Consider the following 11,527-nt stretch of genomic DNA (forward strand, 5'->3'; position numbering starts at 1 on the left):
ACACACACACACACACACACACACACACACACACACACACACAAAGACAGCAGTTTCAGCAGTGGTCTGCGGCACCTGTAGTGAGCAGGTCCCAGTGGGGTTTGATGGGCGTCTTGCCAGACTGGAATCCTGGTGGGTTGCCAGATTGGCTGTCAGCAGATGAGCTGAACTTTGCCTCTGACTAAATATCCAGCTCTGACCCTTTTATTTTTGACATTCCTCTTTTGGGAGGGCAGCTCAAAATCGTTGTACTTTAATACTACTGAAGTCTAGAGTAAATGATTTGTTGCACTTGTTAATATTCAAATGTGATGAACATTTGAATATTTTCGTCATTGTCCCTACCCAGTTTTTTTCCATTTCAAGATCACTACAACTGACAAAAGGAATCACTGGGATTGGCACTAAAACAAAGTGTCTAATAAAGAAACTGCATTTATTTTAAAAGTGACATTCATATGGTTCATATTTCCTTAATTAATAGCCCAGCTAGACAGATCAACTTTGAAATTAAAATTAAATATACAGGAGATTCAGACGTAGCAACACCCTTAGACAAAAACTGGTTCATCCCAAAGACAAAATACCCCAAAACAAACTAAACAACATGGTGTATTAGGTGCAAGTGCACAGAAGAAACCAAACGGCGACTCCTCAAGTGCATAGCACAACACAGGAAAGCCACCTCAACGGGACAAGACTCAGCAGTACATCTGGAACTGTGGGAACATCTGCTCACATTTTGGACCAAGGAGACAGACGGTTTGTAAGGACTAAAGGAGGTTGTCTACCTTAGTTATGAATGATGAGTGTTGAACAGAGTTTGTTGCTTACGACGCCAGCTACCGGCCACCTACAGTCTTGAGATTCCTTCCCAGGCATTTCAACCCCTACTCACACCTTGCCTCAGGTGACCTCAATATCTCACCTGATAGTGGGGTGGTGCTGTGTCTCATAGAGGTTTTACCTGGTGGTCTCAGTTGTAGTAATGACCCACACCTTTTTTTCACCCCTTGGCTTATGTGATGACAAGTAGTGGATTAGCGAACCTCAAGACCATCTGCACCAAGGGTTCATTACCTGGGACTTCCAGTGGTTTAAGAACCGAAGAACCCTCTTGGACGAGGGGCAAAAAGTCTCCACAAACTGAAAGAAGTCCAGCTGTCGTCATTTTCAAACTCCTAAGGCAATTGGAGAATATTTAAAAGTGCAGCAGGTCTTGTGAAGTCGCGGGAGATGCACTGCTGACACTGCTGTTATTCTTTTCTATCAAACATACGGATAGAAAAGAGTAATATTTCCATACAGGATTGGTTGGTCTTGGTTAATGATTGCCTACAGTGCTGTTGATCAATGGGGTGCCAGTGGAAACTGTGCTACTGTTGTTTAAAAGGAACAGGAAAGGGGGAAGGCATGTTAGGAGGCAGTGAGGGAGAAGGAAAGGTAGGAGAGTAGAGATGAGAGTAGGGGCTTTAAATGTAGGATGGATTTGGAGCTGCCAGGCAGGAGGAAAAGAGAAAGATGACAGGATAGTCAATTTTCAATTCATTTTTATTTTTAGCACAACAAAAAATTGCAACAACACTCTCCTCATGGCGCATGAGATGATAGCGACCCCTAAATAGCGATGGGGTTGTGGTGACGGCACATTTGGTAACCCCTGTACGATCAGTTGAGCAACTATATGGTCGCCTTAAGCAGTCGTTTCGGGAACTGCTATTTTGACGGTTCATGATGGCATTGTTTTCTCCCCTGTATGTTTCGCTCTTACTTTCCTATATGCGTATATACATGTTGGCATGCTTACAGTATTTAAGTTTCATTTAAGATTCATGTATCAGCTTGTGGTAATAAACTGAACATTGTTTTGTCGTGACGGGTGCTTCCCTTTTAAACAGCTGTTGTGAAATTGCTGTCACCACTTGAGTTTAAGGGGAAAAAAACACGAGCCCAAACACACGCTCTCTCCAACGAGCACAGTCCTACCTGTTACGTTTCAAATCAGGTTCAACCACATTTCAACTTTACCCAAGCTGATTTTAATTACTGTAGCAATGACAAACATGCTGCCCTGCGGTTCAGGAGTGCGTCAGGGAACAGTTTTTGGACTAGAAACGTGCTTCGTGCCAGATTTTCGATGTCACAGTGTACTAGAGAAAGACATATCTTTAAGGTATTCAGATTTCAGCTGGAGTTGTTCAGATATCACTAACACACCAGTTCTTCTCCTTTGGAATTCACCATCTGTGCACAATTTTGCAAATTCCATATTCTGCATGAAAAGTACAATGCATATGCAAACCACATCTGGCCCCAGGTCTGCTGGACTCACTTCTCTGCTCAGGCATGACTGATCAGGAATGCACAGTCGACCGCACCCTTTCTCCCCTTCAACCACTGGACGCAGGCCTGCTGGGTGTGTGTGTGTCTGTCTGTGCTTGAGTGTGTGAATGCCCTACTCAGATTACCGGAGTTCATTTGTCTTGTAAGCTCTGGTGCCACTCCTTTTTATTCTTTTCATGCTAAAGTATCACCTCGTCGGCCCCCTCTCCTTTCCTGTTTGCTCTTTTGCCTTTCTTTGTTCACTTCAGACTGTTCGGTCAGAAAGATGAACAGAAACAAAGCCTTTCACCTCGTAAATCTGCGGCATGAGCACAGGGAGCCTGTAGACATATCGTTGAACTCGACGCAGCCTCTCATGCTGAATTTATCTGCTTCACAGATGTGGCTCGGATGCACACCCAGTCCGAGCTTCCTTGTTCTTTGTCCCAGTGATGGTGTATTTGCTCACACGGTGCGTGTGCGCATATGCTAGAGCGCACAGGCAGACTTACAAGCACACTTTTAAGAGTGTTGAGTCAGCAGCTGCTGCTTCGGGTTCAGGGGTGAGAGGTCAGAGGTCATTACCTGCTTTGCGCTTTTGCCTTTATCTCTATGGATAATCTGCACTCGCACATGAGTCTTAGACACGGTGATGGGCCGACACGGGAGGGCCGCAGAAGAATGGTGCTCCTAGTTAAGCCTGCAACTTTTTTACCAAGAAGTAAGAGAATTCAGGAGCACAGTATAACGCACACAGACACACACAACAATGACAGTATACAAGTACTTTCAGCTGGAAAATTGGACTGTGGAATGATGGAGCACGTGGGCAGCAGGATGTGGGATTTGTCTTCTTCCAGGTGAAAGTGACAAAAGTTGACTCCAAAGGTTTGCGAGAGTTTAATCTTGGAAAAACTCAACAAAAACTTGAGTGTGTGTATGTAGGGCTTTTTTGTGTGTGTGTGTCATCAAAGACTTATTCCATAGAGACCAAAAACTGTATAATGTTTGAAAAAACTGTTGAAATAGCTGTGTTATCCTTGATTAAAGATCGCTATCTTTAAAGGCACGCGCAACCATAAATACACAAACATGCTTTATTCCCTCCAGGCCTTGTGATAGTGTTGTTTACTGACTGTCATCTGATTGTAAATTGTTAGGCACGTACAAAAATGAACTGACACATAAACATACAACATTTTCTGGACGATTTAACCTTTGGATGAAGTGCCAAGGCGCCTCTGACCTGCAGCTAAACGTTTGTCTTAGGGATTAAAGTAATTTCAGTCTGATGGCCTCCTCCTGTGGCCTGAAGTGGTAATTGCACACAATATAGGCTGCAGAAAAGAAAGCAAGCTTTGTTTCACGTGATTAATTGTGTGAGGCGGCAGGCTTTCCCCCCCCTAATTTGTGGGAAACCATAAGTTTCACAGTTTCTAATAGATTTAAACAAGTTCTGCAGTAAGTTATGCCTGTGTAAAAGTGTCCAGATGCGGTGTGAAGTGTGACAAATAGGGTGTCAAATAAAATGTTTTCAAAAAGACAGACATACTATTGAGAGTGCAACAGCTGATCATCTTTACGACTGATTAATCTCCTCTTTTCTCAGATAATAGATGATTATTTTTATCTGCTAGAAGATCCAAAAAGGATGTCTCAAAAAAATCCTTTTTCCTCCATCCTCTCCAGAGCGAAACCTACTGTTATTTAGCACAAAGTAACTGGATTCCCACCGAAAGCACACACGATGTTTGTCGTTTTTCATCAAAAAAATTATTTTCCAAATGATTTAAGCCAGTTCATTCTGAAGGAATCAACTACTTAATCTTAAAAAAGAAAACAAAAAACTGCACCATATTTCATGGAAACGGATGAACATTGTGATGCAGATTATATGAAACAACAACAAAAAAAGCATGGTAGTGGACTTCAATGCTCCAGAGTTCCAGCAGCCCACCACTAGAGGGCTGTTGCTGGGCCTGGGCCAGGTCTGGAAGCCCAGCAATAGCCCTCTAGTGGTGGGCTGCTGCTGGGCGTCCAGGCCTGGCCTACCTCTCCCCCTGGAGGTCTGAAGTTGCTCAGCAGCTAACCTGAGAGGACACTTTATACTGTGTGACTCACATTTTCCTTCCCTAGTAGTCTATTATCACATGAGTTAATCACTTTACTCCCTGTCCCGTGTTCCCTGTGTGCCTGCGGTTTGTTTGTGGTTGCCTTTATCAGTTGTGATTTCTTAATATGTAGTTTTTGCCAGAAGGAGCAAAGCACGAACATTGAGTATGACTTTTATCTGTGTAGGTGTTGCGTAGGTGTCGTATCGGGGTGGCCAACGCTGATGATTAATGTCTTTCTCACACACCAGCCTTTCAACCTCCCGTAACTCTTAACAGTATTATTGTGTAAATCCAAAATGATGCAATAACACCTGTTTACAAAGAAGACAATCAACAGATAAGTAATGACGTCTCTTTAGGTAGAAATTTTTGAAAAGTGGGCGGATCTTCCTGTAAGTTGCAGGTGTAAATATATTCTTGCTGTAATTGAGTTTCATCAGGTGTAAATCTGACACTTGTGTGTGGAAGATTCCAACACCTCCAGGAGGAACTTTATATAGAACATACAGTATATAACACACGCATGCACATAGATGTCGAGCATGCTTTCCTTTACTTACATTACCGTCCTGTGGATGTACCATAATGTAAAGCAGATTTCCTAAACACTGAATGTGACTGCAGTCGAACCAAATTGGGGAAACAAATGCCTTCCAGAAATACGACTTTAATCAGCTGGTGTCAAACTGTACAGTTTAGAATTTGTTGCCCAAAAGTGGTCTTTTACAAACAAACACACACATGCGCAAAGGCACCAACTGTCCCAGTAAATGTGGGGTGCTCTGGTGTAATAAAAGCCTTCCTCTGTGGTGGAGCTGAACCCCTGTGTTTAACTGCCTGTGTGAATGTGTTACCGCTGAGAAGCACACACTGTGAAACTGCACATACTGGGATTTGAAACTTGGCAGAAACACTGAGTGAGGCTTTTATAAGATAGTTGTGCACTGCTGGATGCACTAAATGCTACTTTTTTCCAGCTCGGCTTCTTTATCTGCTGTATTTACCTTTTGTTTGGTGAGTGTGTATCAATGTCAGGTATACCCAGCCACTAATGTGTGATTGGGTTACCTGACAAACAGGTTGGCCCTCATGTCCCAGCTTTATGTCTGTGGGACACAAGCAGTGGCAGCGTGTGTTTATATTTAAAATCTATACATTTAAAATCTTATCAGAGTACATAGTTATATCCATTCAGTCTCTTTCTTTTTGTTCCTTTTCCCACCTGGTCAGCTCTAACTGTACCGCTTGTCTTTTTGATGCAGGAATGTGTGAATCCAGTCAATACTCTGATAAGATTTAGAGTAATTTAGCCTTAATTGCCCTGTACTTCTTCACTGTCTGGATTTTTGTTTGCTTTTCCTCTTGTCCTCTCTTGTCACGTCTGATAGGAGTGTCCCAACATGACATTAGTGACCCATGGTTTCCTGTTTAAACACCAGTGTGTTTAGAGTCTGCATCGTTTTCAAAGCTAATCACTGACACACGGCTCTGATGGTATAATCGTGTTTACATTCTGAGGTAACGTGACACTCTTTTTGGAGCCTTTAATGTCTCTGATGAAAGATTAAAGCCTGCTTAAAATGTGTTTTGTATTTAATGCCAACAACAGGGAAGAAAATGGTCTGTATTTGATTTATAGTTAAGCAAAATATGTTTTCACATCCAGTTTTAGTTAACTATAATAACCTTGATCATAGCTGGAAAAAACATCTTCTCTATGTCGCTCTATTCAAATTTAATTGTGTACATTATCAAGGTTTTAATGGATTAGACACGTGAAAGCTGTGCTTCTGCTTCTACGCAGTCAGAGATGTTTACGCTCTTCTTTTGGTGACACGCCACCAAGCTGAAGATGCTGAATGTCCACTTGTCTATAATCTGCAGTTTAATATACTGATTATCGTCAGTGCTTTATCTCCTTCATGTGCACTTCATTAAATATAAATGAGGGGGGGGGTTTGAATCACAACGGTGACCTGTGATGAAATTTTGACTCCATTTATGGGTCATGTTATTAAGCTTCACTTCCTCAAAAAAGGAAATAAATTAATCCTGAATGCAGCCAGATGCTCTGTGTTTGAGTTGTCCGTTAATCGTGTTCTTGTGACTGTAATGTCTCTTGACAACCTTAAAGAAATTCCTTCAAATTTGCCACCAAAGTTTAGATTTTGGTGGTGAAATGTTCACTTGCTGTGACCACACGTTGGTTTCTTTTCTTGTGATTTTTTTAGGGAAGGAAAGAAAAAATCTTTTTACACGTCGGGCTGAAACTTTTACTTCAACTCAAGGATTGAGTGATTATAATTTGCTGCTGTTTTACAGGTCAAGGTCACAAAGCACCAGGTTAACTATTAGTTATGTCCTTATCCCCCTACATCATTCCCTCTGTTGTAATAAAACCTACTTTGTTGTCCCACTTTATTGACGTCTTACTGATCGCTGCTGCACAGTAGAGTAATGCTGGTTAAATATTAAAGGGCTTATGGCTTTATGTCTCACCACTGTGACCGAAGGTCTTCAAAAATATATCTGTAGTGTGTACTTGATTGCCTATATTTGTATATTCCAAGCTAGGCTTGGAAATGAGCACCTGGCTTTGTGCACAAACAAGTGCCGACGTAGTAGATTTTCTCTCTAAGGGGAACCTCAAATGAGGTCGGGGACCTGAGAGAGCAATAAGGGTTTAAGTCTAAGCTTGCACCACATCGCAGTCACAGATCTGGAATCATCTTTCAGTAGCGTAATGGATCCATAAAAAAAACCTTACGGTGCCAGATCTTTGTCTTGACGATCTGACGATCCTCTAATTTACCACCTTTTCTGGAGTAAACAAGAAGGTGAGAATGGTTGATGAGGTTTCTCAGCCAGGCCTACGTGTGTTTGTGTACTCACTCATTCAGTTTTTTGTCACACCTTAGTGGTATTGTGCTCCCTATGCTTTTACACTCAGGTGGGAAGGCTCCACCCCCCCTAACATACATGTTTTTATCCCTGAGGGCCTTTGTGTTCCTCACACACTGCATGTTTCCCAACAGTAGTTAAGGGTTAGTACTGCTGAGGCTGGGGTTAAAGCTGTTTTGTGTTCAAAATGAAAGAACCTGTGGGATATTGATAACAGGGAATGTAAATAGAAGCATATGTGGGGTGGAAAAAAGGTGTTTAGGAGGTAGGAAAGGACATAAGGAGGGTGTGATGAGTGGTTGCCATGCCAGTAAATGAATGGCGGGGCGGAGCAGCGATCAGGGAGCGCAGAAAACAGAAAGAAGAGAGGCAGGGAATAAGGAAGAAGGGACGGGCTGACTCGTATTTCAGCTTCATGTGTGAAGGGTTGGGTGTAACCTTAACCCTATACTCACAGCACAACTCTAGTTGTGTCAACTCTAGTAGTCACGCACTTGCAGGACTTCAGGAGTCACGAAGAGCGGAGTCTGGGCAATCCTCACCAACATACCCTTTCTTTTTAACTCACCTGGGTGCGATAAGCAGGTGTGGGCTTGCCTTCCCAATTCTTGCTTTATCACTGGTGTAGATCAGCTGATTGGAGAACCAGAGCTTGGTCAACACTGGGACCTTTTATCACAGCCTTTGCTTAGCACGCCTTTTCCTCAACCACTAGTGACGGTAATATTTGCGGAAAAGGGATCAAAACAGGACTGAGAGGAAAACGAATGAGGATTCGCAAGAAGTTGGTTGTAAATTCTCTGGAAAAACTCGACAGGCATCCTCATTTCTGCTGCACACCCAGCAAAGGGAGTATCACATGTGAGTGTGCCTATGCCAGCGCGTGAGCATGCAAGTAACTTCATCAGGACAGCAACAAACCCGGGAACCTCTTAACCCCTTGGTCAGGCCCTGGCTCTAAGATGGTGCGACTCAGCTGGCGCGTGCTAACAACTGGAGATAACAACACTCAGGGGCACACATGGTCGTAAACAACAACCGCCGATTTGCTGAGACTGAAAAGAATCGTAGGGTAATTTGGAAACCTCTCTCCACCCTGTCATGCACCACTGAGGAACATAACAGAAAAAGGGGACTGTGCACAGAGAAGTGTGCGCCGCGGAAGGGCGGTGATTTTCCTGATTGCTGGATTGCTTAATTACCCCTTTGGGTTTGGGAATCACGCCTGGAGTTTTAAGGCACAAAGGAGGACAAGAAAGGAGAAGATGATTTAAGTTTTTGCGGCAGAGAGATGAAGTGAAGGAGGAGGCTGTGTGGGTCAGAGTCATGATGTGGAAGTGCGCTAAGCAAATGGAAAGCAAAGCGGGATATGGCTGAATGTCCTGCTGGAACTAATTCAGTGCTTATTGTTGAATCTGAAGAGTCTGAAACAGTTTAGTAAGTGTGAATATCTGGACAACCCACCGACCTAAAGATTTACGGCTGGGGATTTATTTATTTTTTTGCTCAGTTTTAAAGAAGACCTCTCTGAGGGACAATGAGAGGAGACAGGAGATCCGCATCATTCCGAAAGGAGAAACCGGCGGGCCTTTCCCGGGCTCTCAGCTGGCTCAACGTGTCCAACCTCTCCCGCCAGAGCAGACGCGTCTTCCAGAGCCAAAACGAGCTCAACGTGGTTCACAGCCGCCACCCGTACTCTCAGTCTCACAGTCACCTTCACACCTCAGACGGAGACGAGCGTGAGGACGACGATAACTGGGTGTACCGGCCTCAACACAAAATAGGTGAGAGTGGGGAAACAAAAAGAAAAGCAGTGATTATTTTATTTTTATACTAGACACACACCTACTTAACCATATGTGTTGGCTACGTCTCTTTGAGCTTGTTAGAATGGTTCTTTGTTCTCGAGCTCAGTTAGAGAGACAGTGTTTACACACACAAGCAAAACGAGTACTGTTTCATTCTCTTTCTTATGGCACCCTATTCTCAATCTCCACAACCCTCACACTTCCTGGTTCCCTTAGAGACTAAGTTGGATGTGTGTGTTTGTGGTCAGCAGGACTTGTGGCTGGTCAAAGGGCACTTTGTCCCTGTGTGATAAGTCAGCAACGATACATCAGCGCGGTGATGTCACAGGCTGGTACCAATGTGAGTGTAGGATTTGGTGCCAGGGAGAGGGCGTGTTTGTGTTTGTCTAGACCTGGATAGCTCATCAGTGAGACCAAGAAACTAAATAATAGTTTCTTTTAGCTCTTTAGTTTAGAATTTTAATATTGGACATCTTTCTGTCTGAGGTAAGAATGAAATTTAAACCTGGCAGTATTTTAGGGGTATTAAGTTTCCAGTTTCTCATTATTTATTGATTGGTTCATTAGTTGTGTGCCGGGGTACATGCATCTGTGCATACTCGGTCAGAGGTGTCAGTTAGACTTTGGGGAGAGTGGTTGTAACTGTAGCCTAACCTTTACCTGAGAATGGAAAAAGACACCCAGTGGTAGTCGCATTAACTCTCACACTTGCTGCCATTGGTAGTTTCACTCACACTGTACATTAACATTAAAATTATTGCCAATACTTTAGATACACTTGGAGCGGGATAGGTTATACATGCATACATGCTTGGACACAAAGATTTTGGTGAGGCAGGTGGGACAAAAATACAAACCAACTAAAAAGCAGATATTGTAGCCTAAGTTTCAGACATTCAGGATCAGCATCTGCCCATGTTTGCCTCGCTGTTACACTAATGGTAACATAACAAGTTGTTATCAGTTTCAATAGGCAAATTACATGTGTTGTCTCTCTGCCTGGCTCTGCGTTTTATTTTTAAAGCAGTTCAGCAACATGACGACTGGTTGCTTCCAAATCGGAACTTTCTTTATCTTAATGTGGCCAACAAATCGGTGCAAGCTTCCTGGGGTAAGATTGTCACAATAGCATGGAGACTTACATAGAGCAATAACAATGATTTAGCAGCATAGGCGCCACATGTAGCCTCAGTCTGCTGTCGATGCTAAGAACATATTTTGAATCTGTGTCCCTATTGGTGGTCAGGGCTGGAGTAGTGTCACCTAACAGTATATGATGACATTTTGTTGCTCCAGAAAAGTGAGCTTGTTGCTGCTCTTGTCAAGTTTTTGCAAGTTTCAGCCCTTCCTTCCTTCTCACTCTACCACCTCTGAACCTGCCCTTTCCTAAAACAGCTCAGAGACGCACATAGCTGAAGGGCCTGACATTTTTCTCATAGTTAAAAGGTTAAAGCAGAAGCCGGTCAAAGTTTATATGGTAACTGTATTGGTATGTAGTGTTTTGTTTTTAGTTTTAACTGAAGGATTTTTTTTTTTCTGGTTATAATCTTGAACTTGAGATTACATATAATATTATTTGTGTCCTTTAACTCTAGAGATAAGCGTTGCAGCGCTGTGGTGCAGCCTAAACCTTTATGGATTTTATATCTGCAAACCAAGCACGCGCCCTTTTATTGCCCGCATGTGGTTCAGTGGCAGAAAATGTCTTTGTATTCAAGCCAAATCTTTATCTGAATGTACTACACCGCATGTGATTCCACTGTTTGATCTGTCTTACGTAAGAAGATCATCCTACCTTATTTGCTGTCTGCCTATCTCATCCGTGGTTGCCCCTCACGCTGGCGACAGGAAAGCTCTTTGCTGTCATGATTTCTTCACAGATCTCTTTCAGTCCTTTCTTGGAATAATTACAAAATCTTAAATCTAAAATTTTCACTCACATTTTAAAGAAACAAATCATTTTCCCATTAAATATTCAGAAAAAAAAGGGGGGACTAACTTATTTACCAAGGGATATATTTTCCAACTACAAAGCTTGGAGATGGAGATGATGCATTCAAGTGTGAATAAGTGATTTTAAACAATAACAAGACAGGAACCGATCAGACTTATTGCATTAGACTTTTGTTTTTCACAAGCTAATGCTCTTTCTCCTGCTGTTTCTTTTTACAGCCTCTTTCTTTCAGTCTTTCTCTCTTTCTCTCTGTTGTAGACAGACTGTATCTTTTTATAGCTAATTCCAGGCCAGAGAGAGTGTCATAGACAGGTCAATATAACACACACACACACACACACACACACACACATATACGTAGTGTACAGATGCACACTGCACACAGAGGAAATGTCTCGGGAATAAGTCTCCAGTTTGAACCTTAAGTA

The 11,527-nt window shown here is 42.7% G+C and overlaps 1 protein-coding gene across 5 annotated transcripts in view; it reads left to right on the forward strand.

Moving 5' to 3' along the window:
• nhsl1b (NHS-like 1b) overlaps positions 1–11,527 on the forward strand; it is a 98,972-nt gene that overhangs the window by 34,138 nt on the left and 53,307 nt on the right. For 2 of the 5 annotated variants that reach the window (XM_005734427.1, XM_013911208.1), the window contains exon 1: positions 7,800–9,121. The exons of the other annotated variants lie outside the window; for them this stretch is intronic. In XM_005734427.1, the coding sequence (XP_005734484.1) occupies positions 8,875–9,121 (247 nt within the window). In that variant the 5' untranslated portion in view covers positions 7,800–8,874. Of the gene's footprint in view, positions 1–7,799; positions 9,122–11,527 lie in introns of those variants that run through there. 5 annotated transcript variants of the gene reach the window in all.

Source organism: Pundamilia nyererei, unplaced genomic scaffold, assembly GCF_000239375.1.
Source record: "Pundamilia nyererei isolate P.nyererei 1_Seehausen unplaced genomic scaffold, PunNye1.0 scaffold00058, whole genome shotgun sequence".
Taxonomy (NCBI): Eukaryota; Metazoa; Chordata; class Actinopteri; order Cichliformes; family Cichlidae; genus Pundamilia; species Pundamilia nyererei.